Source organism: Melospiza melodia, chromosome Z, assembly GCF_035770615.1.
Source record: "Melospiza melodia melodia isolate bMelMel2 chromosome Z, bMelMel2.pri, whole genome shotgun sequence".
Classification (NCBI taxonomy): domain Eukaryota; kingdom Metazoa; phylum Chordata; class Aves; order Passeriformes; family Passerellidae; genus Melospiza; species Melospiza melodia.
Window position 1 is genome coordinate 344,589 of NC_086226.1, and position 19,392 is coordinate 363,980.

General features: G+C 44.4%; 1 protein-coding gene across 8 annotated transcripts in view; it reads right to left on the minus strand.

Moving 5' to 3' along the window:
- Positions 1 to 5,746: 5,746 nt before the first annotated feature.
- LOC134432309 (zinc finger protein 532) overlaps positions 5,747 to 19,392 on the minus strand; it is a 31,677-nt gene continuing 18,031 nt past the window's right edge. For all 8 annotated transcript variants that reach the window (XM_063180893.1, XM_063180886.1, XM_063180890.1 and 5 more), the window contains 5 exons: positions 14,926 to 15,088; positions 12,191 to 12,469; positions 8,721 to 8,833; positions 8,240 to 8,387; positions 5,747 to 7,982 (listed from right to left, as the gene is read on the minus strand). In XM_063180893.1, the coding sequence (XP_063036963.1) occupies positions 7,488 to 7,982; positions 8,240 to 8,387; positions 8,721 to 8,833; positions 12,191 to 12,469; positions 14,926 to 15,088 (1,198 nt within the window). In that variant the 3' untranslated portion in view covers positions 5,747 to 7,487. The remainder of the gene's footprint in view (positions 7,983 to 8,239; positions 8,388 to 8,720; positions 8,834 to 12,190; positions 12,470 to 14,925; positions 15,089 to 19,392) is intronic.

Genomic DNA, 19,392 nt, shown 5'->3' on the forward strand with positions numbered 1-19,392 from the left:
ACCGCGGCGAAAGGTCCTGAGGGCGAGGCCCCTTGCTTGTCACACCTGGAGGTGCCTGAGAGGCTGGCTGTACCGAGGGACCATCGGTGAAGGCTCAGACCCCTCGGCTCGGCAGAAAGAGCCGCACCCGCCCGAGAAGCACCGGGACGGCTGCGCCGCTCTCCCGGGCGCGGAGAGTCTTGATCAGGCGACTGCCGAGGGCATCCCGGGACTGCCGCTTCGTGTGCGCAGTTGATTGGCGGGAAAGGGAGGCAGGGGGGCGCTGGGGGGCGCGCGCGCTCCGTGGGGGGCGCGCGCCGTGAGGGGCGGGCGGCGCCATCCGCCAGGGGGCGCTGTCTGCCAGGGGGCGCTGTGCAGAGCGCGGGAACGCCGTGAGGGGCAGTGAGGGGCCCTGAGGGGCCGTGAGGGGTCAGTGAAGGGCCGTGAGGGGCCGTGAGAGATCCTGAGAGCCCGTGAGGGGTCCTGAGGGGCCGTGAGGGGCTGTGAGGGATCCTGAGAGCCCGTGAGGGGCCGGCCCTGAGGGGTCCTGAGAGCCCGTGAGGGGCCGTGAGGGGTCCTGAGGGGCCGTGAGGGGCCGTGAGGGCCGTGGCTGCGGAGGGGTGCGAAGGGAGCGAGCGGCACAGCAGCGTCCTCCTCGGCAGTTGTGAGCGGAGTCCTTTCATGGCAGCAGCTAGCGGTGACCCCAGCGTTTGCTCAGGCCCCGCGACACGGCCCGGATCAAAGGGCACAGAGGCCCGGAAAAGCCGCAGCGGCGTGCGGCAGCCCCTCGGTGCCCTCGGCAGGCCTGGCGGCCCGCAGCGATGGGCCGGGGCCGCTCGGTGTGCTGGGCAGTGGGTCAGACCCCCAGCAGCACAGGCAGACTTCACACCCATTTCCAGTTCGTCACTGAATGGTTGCATGAGCCTGAAGCAGTAAGCAGCCACACAGATAAAAATCACAGCCCAGAGCCTGATTTCCTGGGAATTAAATGGACCAAACCGAGTCAGGCATTCACCAAGTTTAAAATTAGCCCCTGAAGACTGAGAATGGGTGAACAGAGAACACATGGAAATGCTACTAAGATAAATGGAAACAAACCGTCTGACCAGAGCAGTGTTTTTGTAATTGACTAGAAATATATCAAGACTGTAACGTTGGTAAACAGTTGAATGAAATAGACTAGGACTGACTGAGAGAGGCGGAACTGACACTAGACCGCAGGGGAAGGTGTGATGCTCTCAGGAACGAACAGAAATGGCAAGTTGGAAAGAAAGCTCCAGGGACACCAGGTAGGCATGATCTAGATAAGATCCTTCCCCTCATCTAATTATCTTCCAGTGACACCAGTATTCTTTTACTTACTGTACAAGAGTTCCTCTGAGTTTACGTTGTTTCAGGTCAGTTCTTTGCTATCCTTTACATACTCAGAGAAAAGCATCCGCCACTGTCCCCTTTGAGCAGATACAATATTCAGAAGTAATTACTAAGAGAGAAGGAAAATACACAAGAGCAGACTCAAAGGCGGTGAAAAGATACTGAATTTTCTTTGTGCAATTAAGAGTTTAACTAAAAAGGTGTGTAACAAGTTATATCTTCTGTACAAATGAGATCTACCCACTAAAATATTGTATTGACTCTTGCCCAGCAAAAGGTTTTCTGCAATTCCCTGAGTAGGTTTTTCATACCATACTATTTGGACAGATTTTTTAATAGAATTTTTTGCCTTTGTGTACAAATCTGCTTGCCTTTATTTTTGTAAAAAACCCCAAGAAAACAGAGATTAAAAGTGGTGATTGGGACAAAATTGATACAGGCTGTACAATCAGCATAGGGGAGACTAACAAACCTCAGTGTCTAAAAACCTCATTGAACATACCATTAATTTACACTAGGGTTCAGACCACTAACTCGTAGCAATCCAAAACCATTTGACAAAAACTTCTTTGTTAAATTTGCTTTGCTATTGGAAGGAAATCTCTGTCATTTCTTGTGGTTATAGCTGTACATTCCGCTTTAGCTATTAATTCATTATATTAATGCTGGGTACCATATCTGCATCAATATGGAAAAAAAACTCACAAGGAACCAGCTTTTGTTCCAAAACGCTGTGTGTCACGCCCAAATTCCTCCTTAAGTGCAATAGATTTAATCCTTACTTTGTGTTTAATTATATAGTTGCACTTTACAGTAAATATCTGAGACTTTGTTCTATTACCTGGTCACACAAGGAATGGCTGAATATAAATGGATGAATTTTCATCCTAGACTAGAGTTGCAATGCTGCCACTCACAGAACAAAGACAAATGGCTGACATAGAGTAATAATCTCTAAGTGTTATTTTTGGGTAGTGCTTTATTCATCAAACAGGCAGAAAAATGTTCTTGCCTATTGGGAAGCAGGGATATAATTTTTGGAGGCAAAAGACAAGGGAGATGGCAGCAGCTGAGAGAACATAAGTGACAAGGTGCAGTGTTGGAACAATTCCTGGCAGTCATTCCTGACGGAGAGGATTAAAAGTGGAAATCGAGGTGGTAAAATCTAGTTCTGTACCAAGCAGAGGGAAGAAGCAGAGTTAGTGTGTGGAGAATTTAGAAAAGTGAGAAGGCAGCTTTGTGTTGGGACCTGGGAGGATCGAAGCTGCTCATGTTTTCGCTTACATAGAGGGGACTTTCTTTTGTCTGAGGCACGAACCCACACTCAATTCTGACACTGCAGTTCCTTTGCCTGTTGGTTTGGTTGTGCTTGGTGTTTGATAGCCCAGAAAACACTTGGACTCCCCCACTGTTTGTGTGTGGTGAGGCAAGAGAAACATACTAGGAAGTTGCTTTTCTTCCTTTTCCAGAGATGCTGGGAATCCCCCACACCTCTCTTGGTGGCTTTGTTATTTTACCGTCTGCATGATTTCGATTGTTAAAGGTTACATGTATTTTGAAATCTTTCCCTGCGCTGGATGTTTGACTTCAATATTTGTACAGTAGATCTTCTGGAGCTCTGCAGCTAGAAAATCATGCTGGTTTTTTAGTACACAGAAAATGTAGCTCTTGACATTCTGGCAGATTTGCCAGACCTTTGCACACAGCCAGGCATTGGTACTACCTGTATATATAATATTGAATGACAGCTCTGTGTTTTCCAGGGGACTGGTTATGGGCACAGGGCTCTCCCCTCTTCTGGGTACTTTTAATATTTGTGTTTCATTGCAGTTTTGTAACAGTAGAAAGGCTGTTTGCTTCCTGCATGCCCATGGATGCATACCCCGCTTTGGGAGCCACTGCCTGGGAGCATGTGTGGCTTTTGTCTTGTGTCACTCCTCTCCTGAGCCCTGTCATGTGCCTTGGGAGCTGGCAAGGACCACTCACAGGCACAGTTTGCAGCCCCAGGGTCACTTGCTAAGGGTATGAGTCAACATTTGGAGTCTGCTCTGTGACCCGGTGTCTGCGGAGCTAATTGGATTTCAGCTGAGTGGATTTGTTTCAGGGAATAGTTTATTTGTGAAAATAATTTCTTTTGCTCGGGAAGAAGGGTAAGGGGAGGGAAGGATCCAGCTATTTGAACACTCAATTGAATTTAGCGACTAATGTTCTCTTTGTCTTCCCCTTCTCCCATGGAACAGGGAGAAAAAAAGTCAGACCCAGTCACTAAATCAGGAAATATTGTTGTGCTTGCCCTGCAATATTGGTCTGGCCCGCAGAGGCATGGCACTGCTAGCCAAGTGCTGGCCTGACCCGGGGAGAGCAGTGCTGGTAATGCACTGCATCCATATCCCCACCAGCACATGAGAGCCATTGAATACAAACCAGCACAATTTGAGAGCAGAAAAGAAATGAGCTGCATAAAGTCTTTCACCAAATCATATAAGGGGACATAGCTGAGAAGGGCACCGTGCTCAGCTTATTTGGCTAATAGTCACATTACTGTTTCAAATACATTTCGTCCTTCAAAATGGAATCCTGGGGCTCAGAGAAGAGAGCTGCAGTGCCTCCAGTTAATTTTCCAGGTGAATCTGGGTCATTCCCAGTGCAGTGCCTCAATGCGATGCCCATTTGGTCCTCGGTGAGGAAGGCTCTTTTTTGCCAGCTAGGAAAGAAATAACACCAAAACCAGGTGTTGTACGGCCACTGTTGAGGAGCAAATCAAATTTCTTTTCCCAAAGTGAGGAAGTGCCCAGGGATGAGCCAGGAAGTAGCTCCTTCTTCCATGCTCCTGCGTCCACATCCACTCCTGGCTGCAGAATCTGCTCTGCACACAGAGCCCGGGGATGTAGGTCAGGCATGCTTGTGCCTTCCATGGGTGACCAGTTCTGTACTCATTTCTCCTGTCAGTCCATTCCCCACTGCTCCTAGTCACCCTTCACAGAGCCCAGCAGATAACCTTTGAGTAATAAGCTGAAATTCAAATGCAAATAATTGACTACCGAACTGCCCTAATATTTGAGAAAGGTTTTAAACTAAAATAGGTTCTTCTGTGTGCCGTTATTGGCCTGGCAGCTATGTGTGTACGCTAAGTGTACTGAGAAAGGTAATATTAACAGAATGAAAAGGTCGCAGCTGTATAAAAATCCCTTTAAAATAAATAGGCTTGCCAAACTGAATTCCCCACAGGTAGACAGAGGTTAAGAACTGAGAACATTTGGGCCTTTGGCAGGTCAAGTTGTGCATCTGTAAATGCCCTTCAGAAATACAAACACGAGACAAGTGCAGAGAATCAGGGGGATTGTGGGTGGCCAGGTTTAGCTCTGGCTGTACCCCCAGGCAAGCAGGCCAGGGCTCAAAGCTCCCGAGGGAGGGATCTGGGGCACCGTGCAGGGAGGCCACAGCACCCCTGTGTCATGCCCAGGCAGGCAGATGCTCGTGGCAGTCACTGCCCACATGCCCTGAGGTGAGCTGTTAACCGGTAGTAGCAGGTGAAAAACAGTTTTACTGTGGCTGGGGGGGCAGCTGGAGCCGAGCGCTGGTGCAGTCCTGGTTGGGCAGTTTGCAGCTGGATGTTTGGGCAGAGGTCTCGTTGCACTCCCCGCCTCCTTGGAGAGCAGAAGGGATGGAAAGGGAAGGCACACAACAGGGGGAGATATATAGCCTCAGTTTCTGTTGCAATTTGAGGTTGTACTGTTGAGCACCTTTGTTTCCAACCACAAGAGTGGCTGCAAAATGGTGGAGTCTAGATGATCCCTTTCCTAACTCTCAGAGAGGTTTTATGAGGTTTAATCCATTACTCAATCCTCACAGGAAAGGGGTAAAAAAGAGGAGTATTTATGTCATCGCTGACTGTGAGTGTCACGTTGTTAATTAAAAGCAAACAACTCAAATGTCAGATCTTGGACTAAAATAAATTTAAACATTTTTTCTTTAGTTTACAATAGGAAATAATTCCTTTAGGCATGCCTACTGATATTTGTGCCTTTTCACCATATCTCACATTGCTTTTAAACCTTCTGTTCACCTCCTGCTCTTCAGGACATTGTGCTCCTGTTAAGGAGGTATGTCAGCTCTGACACAGAAATGTGGCTGGAGCTTACGGGGCAGTTCAAGACCCTCTGTCCCTTAAACCTTTCAAGAGATTACTGGTGGGAGAGTTAAATTGCTGTGCCAGTTAGACCTGAGGAGAGCCCACTGCCAAGCAGCTGGGCTGCACTCCCTGGCTGTGCAGGGGCTCCTCTGGGGACACGGGTGCCAGTGTGACACCCTGGCACCGTGATGCCATTTGCACCGTCAGGTTACCTGCAGGGGTCAGACAGTGAAAAGGGAAAATAAAGAAAAGTAATAGGAATGGCTGTGAAAATTGAACTTTTATTATCTGTTCACTGTATACAAAACACCATTCTGCATAGTGATAACTCATTTGTTGTACAGTTGACAGTGCACATCAACAAACAAGTGTCCAGAGGTATCCACTACATGGGAAGGGCAGTGGTGGCTGTGGTGCTGTGCCCACTGCAGGGTGAAGTACCTCACAAGCACTCGATGTGCCAGTAATAGAAATGGGCTAACAAGCATCTACCCAGGAGCCAAACCAGGAATGAGGATGGAGAGGGCAGAACTCATGTGTCTGAGAAACAATTTCCAGAATGATTCAGTTTTACAGAGGTGGCTGAGAGGACCCATATTTTTTTAAACACTTCAAATTTTAAAACTATTAGAATTTAATGATAAATAACAGAATCTCACAAATCTTTTGGGGCAAAATGCTCCACATTTATTTACATATGAAATGTGTTTAATACAGTCGTAATGGACATAGTGTATAGTAACATCTGACAGCAGCAAGACTTTTAAGGAACCCAACAATTACTACTGTTTATCATGCAGCTATCTATATATACACAATTTGTTTTAAAAAAAAGTACAAAAATTTTTGTAGGGTTACATACAAGGTATAAAATGCAAAAACAAACTAAAAATATACTCTCACAGAGAACTCTATCTGAAAGGGACAGTATGGTACCTTTTTGTACTTGTGCAAGCAAAACTAGTGGTGCTGGACAGGAGCTTGCAATGTCTGGCCTGTGCTAAAGCTGCAGGCCCCAGGCCCCCTCCTGGCTGGGCTGGCTCCTTCCCAGCTGTGGCTGTGTGTGACTCTGAGCACCAGAACGTTTGGCATGATCAGATGGAGCTGGCAAAGCCCAACCCCTGCAGCAAGGGTCAACTATTTCCTTTCAGTAACCAGCAAGGAAAATACATAATGCTGTGTACTCACTTCTATATGTTTAATAAATTACATGACAAAAAACATCACCATTATAAACCTATTCCTCTAATTACATCTTATTTCTTAAATCCAGAGCAACTCAGCCCATTTGTAACAATTTGAGCTTTGATCACAAGCACCTGGTGACCTAAAAATGTCATTGCATGATATTCAGAGTTGTGCATTTATATTCTTCAAAAGTACTTCACCACTCCAGGAGGTCTGCACTTGTTCTGGTGTTGCCACCTAAAAACCAGCACTTTATTTTACACATGCAGTGGTACTTTTGTCTTTTTTTATAATGTATTTTGTAAGTAAAAGTTTAAAAGCTTCCTTAGACATGTGGAGGTCCAAGTTCTTGGACCCTCCCCTTGCTTCCTCTCTCCTCTCCCCTCCTAGCACCTCCTCTTGATGCTAAACTTCCATTAGCTAAATTTTCTTTCAGAAGCATTCAAAAACCAAACAGTTTAAGAGAACCTAAGGAACTGCCCTGGCATTCAGAACTCTGTTTTAAAGAAACTTACTACAAAAGAACAGAAAATAACGAGAAAAAAAAATTTTTTTCCACTAGTTACTGATACAAACACATAACCAAAGAGTATAAAAATTATTAGTTTAAATATATACAAACATTTTTCAACTCAAATACTGCTTCAATGGTTCTGAGGGTATAGACAATGAGGTGAAGGGGACACTTTTATGCAGAATATATTGCAACAGCCTGAACAGTACTGTTAATACTATTATACCTTGAGCTTTCTGTAGCAAAAATGTCATTAGTATTCCAATGTGGAGCGAGATTTCTGCATCCCAAACAATCTGATCACTTGTCAGCTGAACTCATTCTTTTGGACTTGATGAAGGCCATGCCATGTGTTCTCATGTGAGTGTTTAAGGCCGCTTCAGTTTCAAAAGTCTTTGCGCACACTTTGCATCTTCTGTCCGAGGCCGCGCTGTTGGAAGAGTCGTCCTCGTGGCTGGGTTTGTTTTCCTGCTGATTATCCTCCCCAGACCCATTCTGCTTTGACACCGGCTGAGGCTCCTTCAGCTTATGTACAATGAAGAGGTGTCTGGACAGGGACACGTGAGATGTGTAGCAGAGTCCACATTCCCTGCATTGGTACGAAGAGCCATCAGATTTATGCTGAGGAATATGTTCATGAAACTGGAGAAGGTTTTCTGTTGTAAAGCCACAAACTGCACACTTGTGAACTTTAAAAACATTTATCTTCAGCTTCTTTAACGGCTGAGTGATTGCACCTCGTGGAGGTCTGAACTCCATTACAGGTTCTTCCAATTTACGCTTTGGACTAGGAACCTAACAAAGAGACAGAAACGGTGTGTCATGTAAGCATAAAGATGCAGTTCTTTCCATAACTATTTGTGACTTGCAAATGTCAGAACCTTTCCTTTGGCAAATTCTAAAACAACTCTGATAAACTATCCTTTTGGGGCTCTGCTTCACAGAAGATGAGTCATTTATGGCATCAAAGTACCTGTATTTATTTAAAGATCCTGAATGTATACCCCAAAAAAATCATTCTCGGTGATTGAATGAGTCTTCGAAGTGATTACCTTTGTGTCTTCTTTTACTTCCCTTTCTTCCATGTTGGTAGATTCAGTCATTTCTTTCACATCAGGGTCTTTAATGCCGTGCATCAACTGAATGTGTTTTTCCAGCATCAACCTCTTGGTAAAAGTACGTCTGGAATCTGGGCAGTGCCTGCAGACACACACACACAGACACACACATTCAAGTGTCATGCTTAACAAATGCCTTTTGTAGACTGGAAGAATGGGTTTGTATTTGAGATACCCCTGAAAACCAGGTTTCCCAAAGTGGAACTGTGAACTCTCAGCTCAGCCAAATTTCAGATTGTAGACTTTACACACTGCACTCTCAGGAGCCTGACACGTTTCTGCAGGAGAGGTAATTGGTTTGGCCTGTCCGAGGCATCTGAAAGAATGGGACACTGGCTTTTCCACAGTTAAGGAAAGAGTTCAACTAACAATGGTTTTTGTATTCCATTTCTAAATAAATTAAACCAGAACTTACGAGCACGTATAAACCTTCCTAATGCCTTTGTGCTTGATACGATTGTGCCGACATAAGCTGTGGGATGAGCTGAAAGATTTGTCACATTGCCGACAAGGATGTTTCTTCATTTGCTTTAAAAAAAATAAGAGAAAGACTTTCATTAAAAAAGCTCAGTAAAAGTGGTGCCTGTGCTGAACCTTCTGATAAATAGGAAAGAAACATCACTTACCCATTTTTGGTACTGTACTTCATGTACAGCCCCTCTTCAACAACACTGTACAAGTCAGAGCTGGACCGCTTTCAAAGCAGTGTGGCCCTATGAGCTCCACACAGACAGACAGACAGACACACACACACACACACACCTGTCTCCAGCTGTGACCTGGTGTCAGGGACAGTGGATGAAGAGAATTTCTTCCACCAAAGAAACAGGGAAGATCAGAGGACTATTTCTGGATCAATAAAGGCAGCAGATGAGGGGGTGCTTTCCCTTCCCATCACCAAACCATGTCCTCAGCTGCTGACTAGCAGCTCCTCAGTCACATTCAGGGAACGGTGAAGAGCACAGAAGAAGGACCAAACTTGAACCTCACAGACACTGACACACTAAGAGAGTTCAGGAAAGTCATGACAAAATGAGCAGTATGATCTGATGCCAACTTGATGGCCATCTGTTTGGGGAATTCTGTGGGGCTGATGTTTCAGCTGGTCGAGTTGTAGGAAAAAGTAAAGGAAGAAATTGAGAAGGGCTGGAGCAGTCACACACTAGCTGTGTGGCAGTGAGCAGAAGCATCAAGCCCGTGGTCAGAAAAGCAGGAGGAGGATGATGCCCAGCAGGACCTGGGGCAGCTAGCTGTGACCCCACACTTGTTCTAAATTCCTTGGGGAGGCTCAAGATAGAGACCCAAACAGAATTTTGGATGCATCAGATTCTGCAATGGCAGCCAAACCAAAAAGAACTGAAAAATTATTTCTGTAATTAAGTGCAGCATGATCTGCATCTTACAGCATCTTGTCTTAACAGATGTTAAGGAGTTGGTAACTCCTACTTAGAAAACATCTGCCCTTTGACAGAAACACACCTGCACACAAGTGCAAGGAGCTCAGCAGATGGGTGCCTGGTGAAGGCAGACACACAGGATCCAGTTTCAGACAGGAGTTATACAGGCCTGCTGCAACCCTCCCGTGTCTGGGCTGGAACCTTTGGGTTTTTTTGGCAGCCCTTTTAAGATCAGGTAGAGAGTCACACCAAGGTGGCTACAAAATTTCCTACCCTCCAGCTGGCTCCCTTCCTCCAGGATCCTCAGGAGAGGATCAGAAAATGTGAATCTGTCTGTCTGTCTGTCTGTCTGCGTAGACAATTCCCAGTAGGGGCTGGAACCTTAAGGATCTGTCCAAAGGGGATATACACAGCCCCACCTCTCCTATGAATACCTCTGCATAACCCAGCCTGGGATCAGCTACGGTTGCAGCTCTTTCACTCTGCTCCTACAAAAGCAGAAACTACTTTGAAAGTTGTATTTTCACGTACCTCACATGACAATGGATTCTGTGAATAGCACATGAATTGCTTAATTACAGTTTTAAACAATCATTCTGAAAGGATCATTTTAGAGCATTTAACCCACACCTGTGATTCTTAAGAAAATAAGACTGTAAATTAGTTCCTCTATTTATTAGATCCCTATGACATACTTGGTTATCTTATGCTCATTTCTATTCTGTCTATGGTAGAAGTTTAGTTTTTCAACATAGTCTTTTTGACAGCTAACAATTACTAGAAATTTTGACAGGTTGGGAAGGAATGTAGCACCTGGTCTGTATCCCCCATTTCTGAAAGACATGGAATTGTATTTCTGTTCATTTTAGTATCTGTGTGCCTCCTGTGTTGTTCAAAGAACTCCTTGAGTGGGGATAAAAACCAGCACCTGAATGGAAGCAATGAAAGAGGCCTTCAGGCCAGGATTTGTGTGCAACAATTATCTAATATTTCATAATAAGGGCTATTCTTGAGGTAACATTGCACATAAACATCAGAGAGAGAAAGACACAGATTTAAAGCTAATATTTAAAAAGCATTATTGATATGTTACTAACCTTCTTTACCATGCCTTTGGCTACTCTGCTGTGGATGGAATCAGACTGAATATCGCTCTCTAGTTCACTCTGAAGTGACAGTTTCATTGGGAGGTTGTGCTGCTTTGTTTTTAAGAATTGCATAAATGTACAATGCATTCAGTCCTAAATGCATTTCTGATTGCCAGTAAAAGCTCTGCTGAGTTAATATTTGGGCAGCAGGAAGCTGAAGGAATTGGGTGGGAGTTACTGGAGGCAATGATGCTGGGGTGCTATTTGCTTGAAGTTGTCCTAAGAAAATTGAAGATGACACTCAGTAGTCCAGCATTTTCAGCTTTTCCATAAAACGTTTATAAAAAGAAGAAATAATTTGCAGAACAGCTTTAGAGATAATAACTGTAATAAAAACCTCTGGGAATGTGCAATCATTTATTACAGCACATTAGAACCCTGAAAACGATGGATTTTCATTCAGCGTGGTTCTCCTCCACTTAGACAAAACCAGCCTATTATCCCTCCCAGTGCTGCTCTTTTGCTGCAGTGCAGCACAGCACACCAGTCTGGCTTCCTGGTTCCCAGCTGAGGAAAGAGCCAGAGCATTGCAGAGGGGAAGGCTGGCTTGGCTGGAGCCTGCCACAGCTGAGCAGGGTCACTGCTGCCTTCCTGCCTGCCAGGCTTTTCATGTCATTTACCTGGAAATGCTACTGAGTGCAGGAACAACATCAAACAGCCTCTCTGCCGACATGAGGATGCAACATTCCCACATTTCACTTTCAATCCATTTTAAGTAAGGTGGCTCAAATTCAGGTGCTTTAAATACAAAATTCAACTTGTTAACTCAGCTGAACTCTTAAGTGTCAGATTAGAGCAACAGCTCAACTATGGAATGTGTCTGCCTTTAAATGAAACACCAGTTGGCACTCAGTGGATGAGTAAAACATGACTGAGTCTCCACTCCCTGAGGCTAACAGGCACTGAGCTTCAGAACAGAACAGAATCAAATTGTTTAAGCTGGAAAAGACCTTTAAAACTGGGTCCAGCTGTTACCCCAGCACTGCCACGTTGACCATGCCACCGTAAAGAGAGGGAACTGAGAAGGCACAAAGAAGAAATAAGAACCTGGAACAGATTAGATGGCTTGGATGAAATACAGCAATATCTGTCACTCTTTCCATCTTGAAAAAATTTTGGTGCCGAATGAACAAGTCTACAATTGATTTTCTTGGTAGAATGATGTAGAAACTGAAAAAAAACTAAGCAGCCAAAGCAAAAAAGATGAAATAGATATAAGAACAGTAAATAATAATACTGGGACTTAAAGGAATTATTTTCAGAAACACAAATGGAATGTGAAACAAATACTTCGCCTTTCAGGTTTAATTCACCTTTTTGTACTGAATGTATTCCTTTACCTTTCCATGTTCTTTCCTCATGTGGGAGATGTAAACGTCTCTCTGAGTGAAGAGCCTGTCACACTCCCAACATGTCCAGCCGGGGCTAGTGACTTTTTTAGGTTCTGCTTTCTTTATGGGAGAAGGAGATTTCTTCTCCAGCTTTTCTGTGCCGTTGATAGATTTTGTGTCCTCCTTGTTGTGACTGGCTGAGTTTTGAGTTGTGGGTTTAGTACTGAGAGGAAGATTTATCCCCAGGTTTGGTGGCCCCTCAACACTTTTCAAAGTTCCATGCATAGACTATAATAAAAGAGAGAGAAAAAAAGGTACAAAACTGACATAGACATACACAGTTGTACTCAAACAAAAGCCTTCAGTTACTTCTTTGGCATACTATTATCATCAGATCACCTTTGTAAAGAAACAGGATTAAGTAAAGGCAAGACCTAGCATGACCTAACAATAACTGACACCGTATATAGGTATTTTCACAAAAAAAAAAAAGAGACTTACTTTGGAGGTAAAGTTTAAGTTGTGGGTTAGCAGGGAGGGAAAAAGGGCTCATAACTGTTAATAAAAAGCAAAGTGCACAGGACCAACAACTAAGAGCAAAGTGCAGGTGTGTAGTAAAGGAGGAGGCTGGCTTTAGTATCCCACTGCACAGGGGAGCAGGAAACAAGGTTCCTGTACTCTCAGGCAACTGAAGCTGACCTGGAGATTCCATTCCAGCCTAACCTGTCAGCATGTAAAATGTTAGTGCTCAACTTTCCAAATGTCTTGTAAATACAGTATTTGAAATTTCATTTCTTATTTGAAACGACACCAAGAGCATTAAAGCATAGTATGGAGTCCCAGTGCTGGCCAAACTGGGAGTATTACACCTCCAGGCCAGGCCAGGCCAGGCAAGTCCTTCACCATCTGCTCTCACAGGCTGCTGGAAATTTTCTTGTAGCGAGTCATTACAGGGAAATAAGACATACATTTTGCCATCAAGAAATATTGGCATCTGCAGGAATTATTCTGGGTTATTTTCTGTAGCTTTAAATAATCTCCTCCTGAGCTTCCTTCTGTCCCTTTCTGTCCTACTTTTACCAGGTCTGTCTCTGCCTTGATGGTTTATGTCTAGCCATACCAAACCATTACTTTCTGTGCAGCTGAGCTCTGCCTCTGTCTGGCACTCGTAGTTTCCCTGAGTCCTTTTGTGCTTTTATCCTCTCCCTGAATCCTTTTCTGCTTTTATCTATAACCTGTTACTGATTTTTCAGTCCCCCTTAAATGAATTCCAATTTACAATGCTTTGCTCCAGTCCCTACTGCTATACACACATCCTAAATGCAAAACCAGCAATACTGCTACTGCACATGTATTGATTAATCCTCTAACTTTAGTCTCAAAATTGTCTGAATCACTTATTGTGAATCATGCTAAAACCCCACTGGCTGGAAGTTCAAATACTGTCATGGAACACTAAAGCCAAAGAAATAAAGTAGTGCCCAAGCAAGTGAGCACATCTTTGAAATGTGAGGTGCTCAACACCCCAATTTCTGTAAAGAGAGCTCCTGGCCCTAACTGCAGTCAGATCGAAAGTGTTGTCTTCAGGTCTTACAGAAGTACTTGTGTATGGATATAACAATACTTTTCCAGTAATATCTGACTCAGGAAAAACTAAATACAGAAACAAGACTACACTGCAATACACAGAATTTGCCTATTTAGTGAAAAAACCCCAACCATCTGAGTAGATCAAAGGAAATCAGAGTTTTGCATTGCTGCATGAGAGGAGCATCTAGGATATCCTGCAGTAAACATGCAAGAACTAGTGCTACTAGTTCAGAAACAATGGAAATACCCAGTCCTTGTATTTCTGAACATCCTGGCCCAGCCTTCCCCTCATCTCCTCCTCAAGATGAAGACTGGCATTAAGACCACCTGTTTTTTTCAAGACTTGTGATCTTATTTTCAACACTACTTCAGAGAATTCTGTGGTTACAAGTGCCATAGCTGGGACTAAAATGCAAAATTATGGTTTTAGCAGCCAAAAGACATGTCAGGTCTTCCACTCTGCAGTAGAGAAATGGCATTCAGAAATTGTGTCGCTGCCAGAGAAGCGCAGTGAGCTCCAGTCCCACTGTGTGTTCAGGCACCGGGGGTTAGGAAGGCAGAAACACCTCAGCTTTGGTCTGTATGACATGAGCTAAGAGTCTGTGTCAAACACCACTAACAAATGATAGCCAGGGGGCTGCTGATCCTTCAAACCAGCACGTTCAAGGATCACGGTGAACTGTCAGCTCTTAAGGGTGTTTATGAGGAAATCCACTGGAGTTTTTTTTCAAAGCACACATGTTCAAGTTCATATAACACAGGTAACCTCTACATCTAGCAACATACTGCTTCCTGGTGAATTCTGAACATCAAAGGCTTGATTTTGTGATGCACTCAGCATTCTCTGCTCCTAACAATTAGAATAATACTTAAAATACTGCAAATAAAACCCAGTATTTGTTAGGATTGGACTTGCTGAGCTATTCCCAGTACACCAAGATCAACATTCTTACAGAAAAATCGACTGAGTCATTACAGATATGCTGAAGACAAGATAAAATATAAAAGTTTAACATTTGAGAACAACATTCACAGATTATCCCCTCAGAATTGGTAACATCTCTCTCAGCAGTCTTGTTACTCCATGCCTTTTCACAGCATGTATTGCATGCCAAATGGTATAATGAAGGAAACAAGAGAAGATGCCTACACACCTTGATATGATCCATCATAAGCTGTTTCTGTGCATATAGAAGAGAACAGTCTGGACACTTGAAAACAGACACCTTCTGGTTTTCAATGTGCTGATCAAAGTGGCGATAGAGCAAAGGTTGTAGAGTAAACACAGTGTCACACATAGAGCATTTATATATTATTCTAAAAACAGAAGCACAATAAACAATGTCAGTCACGTTGAGATCTATTTGCAAGAATCATGATGTTAACTTTTTTTCTCATCACAGATAAGATCTGACATGTTTAAGCAATTGTTTCACACTGCCTGAAAAAAGTTAAATTAATTCAAAACATCCTTCAATTTCAAAATATAAGAGCAGTAGAAGAAACAGCAAAATAGAAAAAAAATTTAAAAGCGCAAACAAGAAGCCAGAAAACAATTGCATGTGCCAGTTACAGATACAACAACAACATCTGCTCAGGATATCTGACAGTTCAACACCTTCAGTTTCTGAACTCACATTGTAGCTAAAGGATAATATCCCTGCTCCAGGTTACAAACCTGTATATTGTATATGCAGTATATTGTAAGGGAGTGATTCATTCAGTTGTAGTTAGGAACATACTTCAAGATAAATACATTTTGGGCAATGTTCATGGCTGTGATGCTCCTGAATGCCAAACCTAGACTCTGTAAATGCCCTGAAGCTCCAACAGTGCAGGACAGGATTTCCCCGATCTGCCATTCCAATGTGATGAATCTGCCACAAAAATGTAGAGACACCACCAAACACTTCCTTTCTTGGAGCACATGTGACTTTTGAACATAGGTTCCCCAGACTCCTGTTCTTACAGCAGTTTTCTAACCACAGATCATGAGATAAGAGAGAAATCTAAGCCATGTAATCTGTAGTGCTGCAGAGAAAGTTTAGCTAAAATAAAAGAATCAACCACAGGTGCTCGTACAGCAACAGGCACTTCCCATCTTTAAGAGTAACTTCCACTTAAAAAAACAGCCATCAAACCTTCCTACCTGCTAAAGTGCTAAATCTTCTCATTAGCCACATAATATCCTTTCTATATGCCTCTAAGTAATTACCATTGATAGTGCAGTATTCCAGAGCTCTAGGGAGCTGCACTCTGTTTTGAGATGACAAGAACATGGGCATTGCTTCCATGTCCAAACTGTCCTGGAACTCCAAATGAAAAACAATATACTACTTCATATTAACTGGGAAAGACTTTGTGCTATCAAGGGGTCCCCGTTTCTCACACATGCTAAGATAAATGTATTATTTGCACAGCATCCTCTGATGATCAATGTACTATTGTCCTGCTTTCTGTGGTGAACCCTTCACTGCAGATCTGGAGATTTGTAGAAATGCTTTCTGAATTTATCACATATCAAAACTGTAACTCTCTAAAACCACCACGAGCTGAATCTCTGTATTTTCTATGGCAGCTAAAGTACTTTACCCTGCCTTCACAGAAGCAGAACTATCTGGTAAAGATCCAAATTTCAGACAAGTCTCTGGGCAAAGACTGTACTCACTTAAATTCACTAAGTACAGTATGAGTTATGACTATACACACTTGGAGTATTTCCTTCAAACACAGCAAAAACATAATTTTCAATCCTTAACATACATGCAACCATGTACACTGGTTTTGTTTTTTTTTTAATTTAATTGAAGTAGTCAGTGTTTAACATGCAGCTGCCTAAAATGCTGTTCAAAGCTTAAAGGCAGTTGTGCTTCCACAGGATGTCATTTACAGGGATGCTGGAATAAGTCAGGCAGTTCATCCCATCCCATCCCATCCCATCCCATCCCATCCCATCCCATCCCATCCCATCCCATCCCATCCCATCCCATCCCATCCCATCCCATCCCATCCCATCCCATCCCATCCCATCCCATCCCACTCCCAGGCTGGTTACCCAGCACTGCTCCTGCCCACAGGACACACCAAAGCAGGCACATGGCCTTTTCACTTCCCAAAAATCTGCTTAGCAAATTCATGTAGTATCTGGGAATAAATACAAGTGTTATCTCAGGAAAATACTTTCAGTCATATAAAAGACATTTAGCATTTGGAAAGCTTCTGCACCAGAGGATAGTATTCCTCCTTCCCAAAATTTGGCTTGATAAACAAGAATTTCTCCAGTAATCACAAAGAGATCAGCCATGAATAATATCTTAGTGCCATTCCTAGACACTGCGTACTGAAAAAAGACCACCTTGGTGGTTTTCTGGGAAACCAGAGCTTAAGAGTATGTTACAGGAGAGAGCTTCCCAGAGTTGAAAGACAAGACAGCCATCCATTTCCCCATATTAAAATAATCTCATTTCATCCCACTGAGAATCCCTGCATATAAAAGTCATTTTTCATACACCAAATAGTTTAGTGCATCTGTTGTGCAGCAACTGTTTGTAATGTGATTGTAAATCACACAGAGCCAGGGGCAGGCAGCCAGCTTGCCCGGGAGCCCCATTGCTCTGACAGAGCAGTGTGCCCCACAGCAGAGAGCCTCGGGAGCCCCAGGGCACTGCCGAGCCTGGCACCGTCCCTGTCCCTGCCCGGTGCCACAGCCCCGGGGCAGCCGTGGGGCAGCAGTGGGGCAGCAATGGGGCAGCAATGGGGCTGCAATGGGGCTGCCAGGGGGCAGCAATGGGGCAGCAATGGGGCAGCAATGGGGCTGCAATGGGGCAGCAGTGGGGCTGCAATGGGGCTGCAATGGGGCTGCAATGGGGCAGCAATGGGGCTGCAATGGGGCAGCAGTGGGGCAGCCCTGGGGCAGCAATGGGGCAGCAGTGGGGCAGCAATGGGGAAGCAATGGGGCAGCAGTGGGGCTGCAATGGGGCAGCAATGGGGCTGCAATGGGGCAGCAATGGGGCAGCCCTGGGGCAGCAATGGGGCAGCAGTGGGGCTGCAATGGGGCAGCCCTGGGGCAGCAATGGGGCAGCAGTGGGGCAGCCCTGGGGCAGCAATGGGGCAGCAATGGGGCAGCAGTGGGGCAGCCCTGGGGCAGCAATGGGGCAGCAGTGGGGCAGCAGTGGGGCAGCCCTGGGGCAGCAATGGGGCAGCAGTGGGGCAGCAATGGGGCTGCCAGGGGCCGCTCCACGGTGCCGCACAGGTAACCCAGTGTGAACGCGCTGCCTCAAATGCAGCCTGCCAGCTCTCATCACAACTGGGCAAGCCAACAACTCTGAGCACTGCAAGGGCTGCAAAAATCCTACCAGTCACTCTGCATGCATTTAAGGCAGCGCTGGGATTAAAACTGGCAAATTTAAAGGAAACACCACTTCTTAAGAGGACTGCCCCACTATGGGTTCTGTAACTTATTACAGTAGTACATAATAAAATTTCATTTTTTTATAATCAAAGTAAATTTGTAGAGGAATGCAATTATAAGTGCATCTATATGGAAAAAATACTTAATTCATTAACCTGATCAGAAACAATCGGCAGATCCAAGCACAGTTCACTTTTCATATGTGTAGCATCTTACACAAACAGTGATCTTAATCTTTTACATTTCTCTAATGAGAACTATGGGGACCTGAAAAAAGTTTTAAATGCTGGTATCTAATAGCCCCTGACTGATGACACCATCCTGAATTAAAACAATGTATCATTTCCCACGAGGCAGAAATTACTTCCCTTTGGTATCAGACACGGCAAGTTTGTTGCCATTTTGCTTTGATGGAAGTGTAAACAAAGAAAAAAATCTGCTGTTTATATGATAGAAGAAACACTGAGAAACTGAACAGAGCAAAACCTGTTACTATGTTAGAAGAAACAGTGAGAAAGTGAACTCTTAGGAAGGCTGGTAACTACATCCCAAGACACCTTCTATGTTCTTGATCGTGCCAGTTGTTACCATGCTGGCGCTGTGCACGCCCAGAGAGAACGGGAGCTCAGCCCCGTTTGCGCTCCCCAGGGCGCTCTGGCAGCGAGGGAGAGGCGCAGGGAGGAGAAGGGGCGCTCAGAGGTCACACCCCAGGGCTGCAGGAGTCTGCACACACAGAGCTCCTGCAGCACAGCTGTCCAACAGCTTTCAAAAGACACCCTGAAGCCGAGTCCTACTTGTACTCTGTGTCACCACCTTCAGCAACTACCACCTTTATGGGCAACTTTCTAGCCACAGAACAAAACCACTTCTGCTTCAAGCCAGAAAGAGATTACCTACTGGGAAAAAAGCTTATATAAATAGACAAAATGCTTTTTCTCAACTTCTCAACCACATTATGAAAATCACCACATAGGCACCAATTAGTATTAGCATCTCTTTTAGGAATCACATTATTTTAATTCACAGTAAAAATGCAGATGAGCTAAGCAGATTAAAACATCAGAACGAGCAACGCTCTGGCCACCTGTCCAAATAATTTGTGTAATTACATTTTGCAATCACTCTCTTGTAGCATGCAGTACTTAAAGAGCTGCTAGTGCATTCAATGAGAGAAATGTCACCTTTGCCCAATGAACTCCCAGCTGAAAAG